The sequence below is a fragment of the Lissotriton vulgaris genome, chromosome 1_1, assembly GCF_964263255.1.
Source record: "Lissotriton vulgaris chromosome 1_1, aLisVul1.2, whole genome shotgun sequence".
In the NCBI taxonomy this organism is placed as follows: Eukaryota; Metazoa; Chordata; class Amphibia; order Caudata; family Salamandridae; genus Lissotriton; species Lissotriton vulgaris.
Genome location: NC_141685.1, coordinates 753,551,812 through 753,565,269, shown reverse-complemented (window position 1 = coordinate 753,565,269; position 13,458 = coordinate 753,551,812). Strand labels below are relative to the sequence as shown.

Here is a 13,458-nt window from a genome sequence, read left to right as displayed (position 1 = left end):
CACCCTGTGAAAAAAGTGGGTGAATGCTGTCCACTCGCATGTACCCCGACTCGTGCCATGGTACCTCCTCACTGCCTGTATCTGGAGAGTCACGAGATTAAGTGAAACAGGAGGTGGAATTTCTTGAGTCAACAGTCATCCAGTATGAAGGAATGAGGAATGGAAGACTCCTCATCAGTCCTGCATCTGGTGAGGTGTACTGTTGGGGAGGGGGGTCCTCATCAGCGGTATTGAGCCACGGGGGTTGAAAGTAGGGAGCAATTGCAGGCTCGCCTCCTGTTTTCGTTGTTCTGTTTGGTATTTTTTGCACTCTCCAAAGAGAGACTTCTCTCCGGCCGGCGCCCTACTTTCCTCGACTCCTCGTCCAGCACCTTGCTTGCGGATTGGGTACAGTGCATGTGCGCCGGGTGCGTGCACCATTTGTCAGCCTGCGTGCTCACTTTCACGGCCGCTTTGATGTTCTCAGTGAGCCGCGCGCCCACTGAGAACATCAAAGGGGCCGCGAAAGTGATCACCATTTGCTATCCGAAGTATTCTGTAAGTCCGCTACAAGCGCTGCAGGTTACCGTACAGTGCATGTGCGCCAGGCTCGTGCACCATTTGTCTGCCTGGGTGATCTCTTTCGCAGCCGCTTTGATGTTCTCAGTGAGCTGCGCGGCCACTGATAACAGCAAAGCGGCCGCGAAAGTGATCACCATTTGCCATCCGAAGGATTCTGTAAGTCCGCTACAAGCGCTGCAGTTTACCCTAACGTTTTATTTTTTGTTGTTGTTTTTTTTCAGCTCTCCTTGAAGCAGTGTGGCGTGCCCTTCCCCACAATGCCTACAATGGCTTATAAGTAAACATTAAACAGAAAAGCGATTGAAGTCAGATTAAAAAAAAAGCCTCACCTCCTTCCAGCACCGCAGTGCATCAAGTAGTTTTATTTACTTTCAAGGGACCGACATAGTCATGCATTGTGCCGCACGTTACCACCACAGATATTATGAAATGCACTATAGCATTGCAATTAGAACAGCAAATCTACACAACCAAAAACCCAAAGTGCTGTTGGTGAGAATACTTGGCTATGTGACAGTGAATATTATCAAAACAGGATGCGTGACAGTGATGGCAATCCTGAAGGTTTGGGTTCAATTTTGCCTTCTTTTTGGAGGACTCGGCAGCTGCAACTTGCAACTGGGCTCCTCATTTCACTTGGATACCTCTCCAAAATGGATGTGTTCTATTTTGGAACAATAAATGACGCTGAACATCCTGTGATTCTGGGCAAGTCACTTAATCTCCCAGTGCCTAACGGCAGCTGCAACTTGATACTGGGCTCCTCATTTCACTTGGATACCTCTCCAAAATGGATGTGTTCTATTTTGAAACAATAAATGACGCTGAACATCCTGTGATTCTGGGCAAATCACTTAATCTCCCTGTACCTAACAAAAATAAATGTGTGTCCTCATGCAGCATGCAGCCCGCCCCCTCTTCCTCGCGCCAGCCACAGCAGAACACTTTCGATTTCAGCATTTTTTTCCCTTCGCTTTCACGTGATCACTTTTAGGGCTGTGACAACCCGCCCCACCCCTCTCCCTCTTCCTCGCGCCCGCCACAGCAGCTGTAGATACAGCTTAGCAAAAGAAGAATTTACAAGAAACCCTACCTTGGCCTTATTTATTTTACTTGCTTTTGAACTAAAAAGATAACCATCAGGGGCAGTGGTGGGGGAATATTGGTTCCACCCCAACCCTTACAGTATAGTTCACCAAAATTTAGGCAGTCAGCATCTCTTGGAATCTGAAGTATGCACTTTAGAAATATAACAAATGCATAATTAAATAACGCACAACCGCTTAGAAATTTGAAAGAAGCAGTGCACAGGGAAAGAAGAGTTCTATTCAGTGTCAGTGAAAATTTCTTTTGTTTAGTTTCATCCCTAAAATCCATCCTTGGATGTTGACTGCCAGGAAGATAAAAAGTAAATCATTTTTTAGTTCTAAATTCGTTCCATTCTTTCATATTTGCATGCTGCGTCGTACCAGGATTTTTTTTCTCCGCAAGCCATTAAATTAAAGTGCTGCAGCTGGACTAGCACAATGACTCCAGTATCCCAGGCTCCCATACAAGGGGGCTCTCTTGCTGTTTACAACTGTGTTTGATGAAAGCTCCATTTGTGCTGCATGGCATGCTGTTTTTCAGCTAGAAAGAGCGACCTGCAACGCTTCAGTGGCGGCCCCTCCTGCAGCTTTCGTCGCTGGTTTGTGAACTCCACTTCCTCACCGATCCTCCCCGGCCTCTTTATCAAGGGTTGTCAGACTATGCTGGTTTGTTTGGCCATGCATCAGGCAGCTTTCTCATGGCAGTCCTGCCCCTGGGCACCACACAACCTTTTTTACACGAACGCCATATTTTAGCAGGCGCCCACTTAACTTGTTGATTTTGCCAGTGCTTGTTCTTTCAGTGCACACAACCCGGTGGCTGTAGTGCGAGTGTGGGGTTTGTTTACCTAGAGAGCAGCTGAGGATTACATGAAGGCTGGCAGCAATGTAAATGCATGTTTTATTATCATTCTATGAGATAGTTAACAGAAGTCTGGATTTCTAAAATATTCTTGGCATTTTATAAGAAATAAAAATCAAGGCGTCCTGCAAAATGCTAATAGGTTTTGCACCGAGGATACCGCACTGAGGCAGCTCTGTGACACGTGCAGGAGGCAGTGCTTGTGAAGCCAGTAAAAGGCTCTGTCATCAGTTTGGATGAACTTTTTATGAGTTAAAACCTCCAGGTTTAATGGTTATTCTGTGATATAACCACACACAACCAACCACCCCACACAACTACACACACAACCACCCAACCACACACACAAGCACCCAACCACACACACAACCACACACAACCAAACACAACCACACCCGACCACACACACAAACACACAAAACCACACACACAACCACACACACACCTACACACACACACACATAACCACACACACACACACACAACCACATCCACAACCACATACACAACCACACACACAACCACACACACAACCACAACCACACATACAACCACACACACAACCACACTGTCTCTGCACACTTTCAGCAGACACCATCAGTCGTCAGTGCACACTTTCACTGGGCACAGACACCACCAGCCGTCAGTGCACGCTTTCACTGGGCACGAACGCCATCAGGTGTCAGTGCACGCTTCCACCAGGCACACACCACCAGACGTCAGTGCATGCTTTCACCAGGCACACACACACCACCAGCAGTCAGTGCACGCTTTCACTAGGCACACACACACCACCAGCCGTCAGTGCACGCTTTCACCAGGCACACACACACACCACCAGCCATCAGTGCACGTCTTCACCAGGCACGCACCACCAGCCGTCAGTGCACTCTTCCACCAGGCACACACACCACCAGCCGCAGTGCACACTTCCACCAGGCACACACATCACCAGCCATCAGTGCACACATCAATTGTTAACGCATCCACAATTAACTTTTGTAGCAATCGCAGTATGGCAAACTTTACTTTTACACATATTCATCTAAAGCGCAGCATGCCACCATTGCTACAAAAATAAAAAATACATTTTTTGCCTTACAATTTATAGACTTTTGTTGCAATTGGTGTTGCAATATTTAGCAATGCCAATAGCTCAAACTTAATTAATGCGAGACCTATTGCATTGCAAATGCTTGTTTTTGTTAGGCAAGGGTATTTGTTCCCCATCACGTATGAAATGCCAGCCTCTGGCACAACTCATCAAGAGTACCCTGCCTGTTTGTATAAGAGTCTCAGCTTTCGTGTGGATGCCTGCAATTAAAGCTGCTTTTCCAAAGTTTAAAATTGCTTTCCTGCAGTATGTCACATTGCTAAGGGTAATAATGGCACATACGAGGATCTGTAACAATATATCTATCACTACTTCTCTTCATCTCCCCTGCTCAGCCAAAGTGAAGTTATACATTCTTCCAGGCAACCTGCACCACGAGAGAAAATAATTATGGAATAATTTTTTATAGATATATGTGCATGATTAGTCATCTAAAGTATTGATGTCAGCCTCATGCCAACTGCTTAGAGTAAGACAACGTTATGTTTAACCCGTAAATGGTGGATTTGGTGTCAGTGTACAATCAAGTCAAGTTGTAAGTAGATTCAAAAGCATCAGTTGCATTTGTTACCCTTATTGAACGTTCAGGCGTTTTAAGGACACCCTCTGCCTGATTTTAAGAACCATGATGTTTCAGAAGGCAAATTAAAGAATACTGAGTGGAACTGGTGGAATAAAGATACATTATGATGAAATTCTGGGGCATATTACCAAGCAATAGCGATAATTATCGCTATTGCTTGGTTAGAGACAAAAATGTACCGCTGCGCTGCGGCGATTTTTACCGCAAATAAACCTTGGTATTACCAAGGTTTATCGCAAATGCTATAAAAATCGCCGCAATGCATGAATATCGCTGAAAAGTCAGCGATATTCATGCATTACCGAGCTAATGCTCTTAGCCATGTTATCCACCTCCCATTGGATAACATGGCTAAGAACTGCTCAGGGCAGGTGTTAGCTTTTGGAGATATTCGCGCTTAGCGCGAATATCTCCAAAAGTTGGTAATAGGAGATAGCGATGTTAGCGCCTGTTTTCAGTCGCTAACATCTTGGCACGCCCACTTTGCATATCATTAGTGATAAATATCACTGACATGCAAAGTGGGGCCCAAGATGGTCGCTATCTCCTACTAGCTGTCGCAAACTGGTGTTAGCGACAGCTAGGTAATAGGGAGATAATTTTATCTCCGCTTTCTTGGCTTTTAAAGCCAAAAAAGCGGAGATAAACCCCCTTGATAATATGCCCCTCTGATTTCTGGTAGCAATCTGGAATAACATTTGAGAGTGAGGAAGGTGTTAAACAGGTTACAAGAACACGTGTTGACACTCAAGGTTGGAAATAGATTTATTGTGAAAGAAATGCACCTCTGTGCTGACAAAGAATAAAGAGAATTGTTATTTATTGAATAGAAATTGCACATCAAATAATGAGTGATCACTGCATCTTTTCTCCAAGCGCTCAACGTATGACTTCTACTCCCAATGAGTAAAATTCTACATTGGACAGCTCAACTGCAACCAGACTCCAAACCAATAGGTCTACCTGACCCTTCACAAGCTACCAGAATACTCCCTGAGAATTGTACACAGTTGAACCTCTCCATATCTTCTTAGTCAATAGCCTCAAATGTGTAGGTCTTCCACATAGCACTGACCTACTTCCAAAGAGGTGTAGAGGTTTTTACAAGGAACATTTTGTATTGCAGCAGAAACATTTTGAACACACAATGCCGGATTAAGGGTACATACGTATGTATGTATCCTGATTTAGCACTTTGGACTTTAACCTAATGGGATCTTTTTCTGCATCACAGGAATATTACGATTGCACTGCTGAGTGTTCCAAAATGAATATTTATAATATTGTAACACTCTGCACTTTAGACTTAAACCAATCTTTTCTTTCCTCAATATTTTGGAATATGTATTTAATATATAATATTATTGTGTGTTGTAATATCTATGAACTCTCAATAAAAAAAAAAAATAATAAAATAAAAAAGATGCCGGATTAAGAACAGTATCGTGTGTAGGGTTGATGGACTCCAGATACTAAGATGTGAAGGGAAAAGAGGGCGGAAACACATAGCTGAGGCAATACCAGGAACCATGCTCGAACAGTCTTGTTCTGAGTGACTCAGCAACTTTGAAATTCGATAGAAAAAGTATTTCAAATATAATTTTTTAGGTCGAGCAGACCTACCCTCAATGCGTGAGCATTGAAGGTGTCTGCTTCAGACCTATTGTGGCCCGTATTTAGGAATGTGGACAGCTATCAGACGCGCGCTTTGACAATGTCAGATTTCACCTCGGGAGCGCGCGTCTGAGCTGCGCTTGCGCGGAGCAAAGCCCTTGCTCACACACAGACACAGGCAGCCCCCACCCCTCTGCATGCAAGCACGCACACACACACACAGGCGCGCACATGCACACGCAGGCATACGGCACACATACAGGCACACGGCACACTATCCCCTGCCTCGCATTCTCTCTCAATCACACACAGTCACGCATGCGCACACACATTCCCTCACGCACACACGCACACACGCGTGCACACACTCCCCCCCTCCCCTCCCCTCCCCTCCCCCACAGGCATACACACAGGCACGCACGGACTTCACATCAGCCCTGGGCCCCACTCACTGACTGCGCTCTTCCGGCGGGGCTCCTCTCGCGCTCCGCTCCTCACGGCGCGGCGCGTCTCCTCTTCTGAATCGGGGCTCCCTCAGGTCAGAGGAGCCCTGCAACAGGCGCCACACTCCTCCTTCTCCCCGGCCCCCTCCTGGGGACCCGGGCTACCCCGGACCGGCAGGGCGCTCCATGCATCGGCATGCCTTCTCACGGACCTCGGGAGGCGGGACTTCCGGTCGGCCGCGAGCGGATTGGCCGGCCGGCCAAGAGCTTCCGGGTCGCCGCGGGCAGCGCGGCGGCACCCTATAATATGAACTTGTTTTGTATATAGTGGTATTGTAAAGCATTTTAGGCTGCATGTCTGCAATTCCTAAGTGCTATGAATAAAGTATTATTATTACCGAGTATAATAACATTTCATTTACACGCATGAAACAAAAGTGTTTTCTACCAGAAGTTGCACTCATGACCTAAAGATCGTAGCATATACTGGTTGTTTAGTATGAAAGGAGTGGCCCGCATCTGCAAGTAATTATTTTGTCGTGCCATATTCCAAATAGAATTTGATAATTGCTTGAGTTCTCCAAAGTAAAATATAAGTCGCAGGTCATGTGCTAAGCGCTGGTGCATGAGTAAAGTTAGACAGGGGCTGACAAGTAAATAATATCTGGTTTCAGTCTCAGCCTTTATTTTGTAACCTGCTGCTCACTGTTCTAAGGGCGCAGGCCAGGCTGAGTCGGCTTGCTCTGGGCTTCTCTCTCAAAGACTTCCCCTCCCACACACAAACTCGACTGAGAGGTGTTTCTTAGCTCCAAGCTGCTTTTCTCACATCTCACTCACCCTGACTAAAGCAGAACAAGCATTTGCAATGCAATAGGTCTCGTTGTGCCTTTCTGCCCTCTGCACCACCACATTATCACTCAGCACCACCACAGCACCACTCAGCGCAGCCACCACAGCACCACTCAGCGCAGCCACCACAGTACCACTCAGCGCAGCCACCACAGCACCACTCAGCGCAGCCACCACAGCACCACTCAGCGCAGACACCACAGCACCACTCAGCGCAGCCACCACAGCACCACTCAGCGCAGCCACCACATCATCACTGATTCAAATATGTTCTCTCAATGTTTCAAGCTTTATTACAAATGTCACAAAAAGATGTTAATATTTCACTTCTGTTCTTGGATTTTCGTCACAATAAAATACACTGAACATAATCTTAAAAGTTATTTACAAATGTTTAAGCTATTGCCATTATAAATTACAATCACTTTTATTTAAGTATTAATTAGTTAAAAAAAATAAAAGCCATTGGTATTTGTAATATCAGTACATCCAAGTCACGTAAATACAAATCATGTTGCATACAAATGCTATAGGTGTCACATTTGCGAATGTTATAACTATTGGCATTGTAAATGACAAAGCTATTAATTTAGCTATTTTTAAAAACACATAAATAAAAAAAATTGTCATTTACAAGACCAATAGCTCAAACTTTCCTAATGCGAGACCTATTGCATTGCAAATGCTTGTTTTAAGAAAGTGTTTATTTTTCTGCACTTTCTTCCAAGTAACAACTAGAGAAATTCTTCTGTCCAAAGTACTCTTTTAATACCTTTCAGAAATTCCTACCCACCATATTGGGAAAATTGTGGAATTGGGTACAAAGACCATACTGATTCGAATTGTGAATATTAATCCACAAGGTGGTTTCTGCACCTGACTGTGATTGACTTGAAATGGATGCCTTAAGTATATTTCAGTTAGTCTCCGCATCCGATGTGGGTCCTGACAAACTAAGAAAGGGGTAAGACCCAGCATCAAAAAGAATGTATCACAGACACCAAGCACAGGCAATCGCTACCTTTTGAATTCCTAGGAAAAGCAGCCCTTTTTAAAATGATGGCGCTCCCCCGGTTCCTCTACGCCCTTCAAAATACACCCTTCCCAGACCCACAAACATACTTCCGGGCCATCGAGACGGAAGTCACTAAACTCCTATGGGACAATAAAACGGCCCGAATAGCTATGGCAAAATTATAACGTTCCTCGTACGATGGGGACATTGCACGCCCTGACATAAAGTATTACTACTGGCCCGCCCAACTAATAGTAATGAACCAATTGATTCATGTCCCTTACACAGACCCAGCCTATGCCCTAGATTGGCCTAAGCTAGGCACAATGGGGCTACATCGAGCACTTTACAACAAGACCTGTCCGATGATGGGCCCGACAAACCATACACTCCAGAATTGAAAAAGAGTGAACAAAGAGTTGGGATAGCACGACACATTTACACGAGCAACACCCCTATGGGTTACAGACAGGCTGGGAAGACTGGAAAAAAGTAAGTGTTTTTACAACTTGGACCTTATAGGGATTTCAAAAGTGGGCGAACTGTGGGTTAAGGGAAAAATGATTACTTTTCAACAACTTCAGATACGATATGAATTGGCATCTATTGAACAATTTCGATACCAACAGATCAAACACGCTCTTGAAGCAGCACTTCCCCAGACACCACCCTGCCTGAAGCTTCCCCACTAGAGGACAGACTACTAACCGCTTCAGCACGGAGAAAATTCCTGCGCTGTGCTGAACGTTCCATTGGGCTTATGGAACCATGACAGGTTCCGTCATGAGCACAGGCCAACCAACGCTCATGACGGAACCGTTCTGTCATGAGCATGGAAGGGGCTAACGGACTACTTGGAGAAAAGAGCAATCTCCTTAACATATAAAAAAAATGTTAATAACATATCAGACCCGATGGAGAGGCTTAAAGACAAGTGGCAGGCAGACCTGGGCGATTTGGATGACACCGATTGGCAGGAGGCGCTTGCGTCCCCCAGAGATGTAGCGATCACATCCAAACTACGTCTATTACAACTTAAAATTCTTCACAGAATTTACTACACTAGAACTGCCCTCTGTAAAATTGGTAAAGTTGACAACCCGCTCTGTTTGCAGCAATGTGGGGAGGTCCGCACATTCTTCCATACTATCTGGGCGTGTCCTGTTATGGCATCGTACTGGGAGTCACTCATGTCCCTGATCACGAGAGTAAGTGGTAGTTTGGTCCCCAGGGAGCCCAAATGCTGTCTACTTAATATCTGGGATGCAACAGATCTAAACTCAAAACTACAGACCTGGGCTACTCTGGGTATCATGATTGCCAAGAGAAACATTGCCAGCCACTGGTGTGGAGCAGCCAACTCTACATTAGCAGAATGGTGTAGAGACATGGATACTGTCATGGTGGCAGAGAAGATGGTGTATGTGCATTTGGGGTGCCCCAAAAAATGGATAAAGAATGGAGAAATGGAATACCTATAGAGGAGATATTTGTGAACTACCATCCATACCTCAAGACTGTTAATTCTTAGATATGACCAATACTGCTAATGGTAATGCTGTATGAATCAAAACTCGAACGAAAGGGTTTTTTGTGATGTATATACAAGATTGCTAACATTGTATCAGTATAACTGGAAACAGATCATTCAAATGTAACATGTATTGTGATAATTTGATTATGCCTCCTAATTTTTAAAATAAAAAATAAAAAAATAAAAAAAGAATGTATCATGACAAACTAGATATATTTCACTACATACCGTTATTTGAAAAACACTGGCTGTATGGAAGCTCACATTTTGCTGTGCCCACGTTGCCTTGCATGCAAAGTATGCCAAGCGTGCTCATTATTAAATACAGTGTGGTTGTGGTATTGTAGATTTGACTAAATGATTGTATGGCAATACATTAGTTACATAAATTTCTGTCCTTGCGCATACACATGTTCTCTTGTTTTATTTTATAGGTCTAATGGTTTAGAAGTACATCCGTTCCTAAAATTTGGGACACTGTTTGGGGTTTTCAGATCTACACAATTCAAATGAAAGTAATGGACAGAGTTATTAACACCAACAAGTGGGCTCTTTAGGCGGCTAGTAGGGTTACATCTATTTAAGTCATTTGGATTTGTTCTTTTGGGTTTTGCACCCTTACCCCCAGCAGCCAATTCAATACCTTTCTTACTCCCCACTGATCGTGGTGGGAGAGCCATTTGTGGGGTAGCAAAGTTTAATGCATGACAAGTGGTCTTACCTCTACTAATCGCATCACTCTTTGATGTCTTCAAAGCAGTCATGGAAAGATTTGAAACTTGCATCTACACTCACTAACACATTTAAGTTTTGAACTGATTGTTCTCTCGACATAGTTTCACAAAGCTTTGAGGTTTCAGAAGAGGCAGGTAGCAGATGAGTTGCATTCTTAAGTTTTCCAGGTTGTTGAAGAGCCCTAGGTTTAAGCAACAGATTTTCCTTCGACATATTGGTTTTGTTATTAAGGAGTTTCTTCTAGCTGGAGCTATAGGATACAGGTTTTTCTCATCTCTGGGAGTAGGAAACTAGAGATTGAGACTGTGATTGCTTTTTGGCAACCAGTTGAGTCTTAACCCCTTCCCCACCCCACCCCACCCCACCAAGCGCTTTTGATTTTTTAATGGACTGAGGCTTCTGACGGAGGCTTTGTTAGTTTGCTCTCCTATTTTTCCACCATTTTACCTTTTTCTCCCTAGGCCAAAGATAAAGCCTACAGTTTCTCAAAGTGGAATAGCAGAGCTTAAACCCATGAATACCAGGCCTGTAAGGGTAGCTAGTTGCCTATTCGCTGGGAGACCCCACTGACAGATCAAAACCCCAGGGGTAGTGTGGCTTTTACTCAAAGAAACCTCAATGCTGATTCTCACTTTGTACGACAATTCACTTCACCTCTCAATGCCCCATATTGCCAGGTGCCCGCTGTCGCTTCCACATCAATCCTCCTCTATAACAGAATAGCCGAAAGCAGTTTGTTAGCATCGCAGCCAATCAGTTCAAGCACGTTGGTTTTGTAGGTGGACAGGAGGCATTTCAGTCTTACAGCCATGCCATGAGGCTCAACCCTCATTTTCAACCTTATGGAACATCACATTGTTCTGTAAATAGCTAGGAAACAAACCCTTTATATTTATGTTTGAATGTGTACACATGCAGACACACAATGCATTATTCCATGCTGGGGATTTATGGAGAATTAAATACTTTACTTCTTTTTTAATGGCCAAATATCAATTGCCGAAAATGACTTAAAACTAGTTGTTCAGGTACTAGTTCTGAACAGGACTGATGATAGGAAAGATCTCCTTCTAAGCTGGTCTGCCTAAATCCAGTTGGGCGCCAGGGGTGTATATTCCATTGGTGCAGCAGGTGCATTGGCACAGGAGCTTAGAGGCCTGAGAGACCCACTGAACCCTGATTATTGATGTGTTTTGTAATTCAAACAGCAGCCAGGGACCTTTTTCCGTCCTTGCACTGTTGCACCTGACACACTGGCTACACCACTAATAGGGGGTCTCCTAGAAGGGCCTGCATGGCTTATTCTAGCTACAAGGCTTGCTGTGGCAGGCAGCCAAAGATCCCCTAAATGTAAACACAGGTGTGACCTAAAGCTAAGCTTGAAACCGAGAGACTATTTTATTTTCTCAGCTTCCTCACTTGAACCAAAAGATTTGTTATTATATGCAAAGTATTTTACCTCCCTTCTCTCAGAATCTAAATTAGTGTGTGAAGGCCTTGATTTTTGAACAATACATTTGATGAGGAAAATCTGGATGTTTTTTTGGGAGGGTGCCAGGGGTCAGATGGTGGTTGATGATTTCTTTGGTTGGGTGTGCTACTGAAGTGATTAGGTGAATGTTTTTGCAGATGTACGGGGACATGGATCTCAAGGGGGAGGACCATGCCTCTGACATTGAGGAAGCCTACAAATTAATCCCTGGAAGAGTGGGCTGAAGGATAGGAATCAGGCGATAGGCGATAGGTGTTTTGTAGAGAGACATGGGTGCTAGGAGGTCTTCAAGAGACTTCATTGTATGGTCTGTGTCAAAGACTTTCAGTTTGGAGATGAAATGTGTTGTCATTAGTGAGTCACAGAGAGTTTAAGAATGGATGTTACAAGGGATGAGAATTCTGGGCTCTGGAATTTGTTAATGATCTTTGGATGGGAAGGTGGCTTCAGTGAGATGTGCTGTGTAATTATCTTTCCTTGCTTTCCTATTGGGGTTGTCTGTCATTTACAGTGGTGTTGGAAGCATTCCTTATTATTGTTTTAGGACACATTTTTTAACATTCACTTACTTCAATTCTTTCAATTCAGAAAACAACTTGTCTTGTATAGTTTTCATGGAGTAAAATGTTTTTAGCAGTAGTCAGAGTTTTGAAGGCTGAAGGCTTGAAGCTAGAAGTTGAATGGTTATACTAATGTCCAAGGGTGTCAGCATGCAATATGAGAGGAGTGTTTCAAGTGCCTTGAGGTAAACTTTTATCCATGTTCTTTGATAGGTCTTGACATTTGGGTTGTTGTCATTTTCCATCTGCTATGTTATTAGGTACAAAGAGTGATGGTATTGTATGTCAATCCAGGTGAGAACATGGATACCAGTGATATGACGGATCACAAAGGAGAGTAGATAGGGTCCACATGTTCAATACTTCAAGGATGGGTTGGGTCAGATTTATCAAACCAGATGTTGAAGACACCTAAGATGGATAACGTTGATGTGGTTGAAGGTGACAGTAGCAATGTAGTCTAGAATGACTTCCATGAAGACTGGAAGGGATAAGAATAGAGCTGTGGGAGAAGGTGAGTGCCTGACCAACCTGGATTACAACTGTGAGAAGGTTGTGGTGGGTGTACACAAAGACAACTGCTACTGTCTCATCCAAAGTCTTGACGCACAGTTAGTCTTTTACTCATTCTCATGGGGACAGTCAATCATGTTGAGTTCTGTCTTTTTCAGATACGGGGTTAGTCTTAGGATTTAAGGTCCAGGGTAAATAGACTATTTGTACATAGAACAACTGAGCCTTATGAAACTTTTGTCTGTCAGCTTGGGTTGCTGCAAGAAAGCACTCTAAATTGCTTTAAGAAGTTATCTCACATGTTCTCCTAATCTCCTTTATTTTCCTTTTTGATTTCAGGAGATTAACAAAAGAAGAAGCAACGAAATGGGCCCATTCCTTTGACCTTCTTCTGTCTCATAAATGTGAGTGCATTAAAGTAATAAGGATGCAAACATTATCTGCAGATGAGCTTCACCCGCTTTCACACCATTTCACATTCTTTTGCCACCACAA

At 43.9% G+C, this 13,458-nt stretch overlaps 1 protein-coding gene across 1 annotated transcript in view; it reads left to right on the top strand.

The window, feature by feature from the left end:
• The window catches only part of LOC147747765 (regulator of G protein signaling 8-like), a 491,729-nt gene that overhangs the window by 413,317 nt on the left and 64,954 nt on the right, over positions 1-13,458 (top strand). Inside the window, exon 3 of the mRNA XM_086955586.1 lies at positions 13,303-13,367. Within this exon, the coding sequence (XP_086811712.1) occupies positions 13,303-13,367 (65 nt within the window). The remainder of the gene's footprint in view (positions 1-13,302; positions 13,368-13,458) is intronic.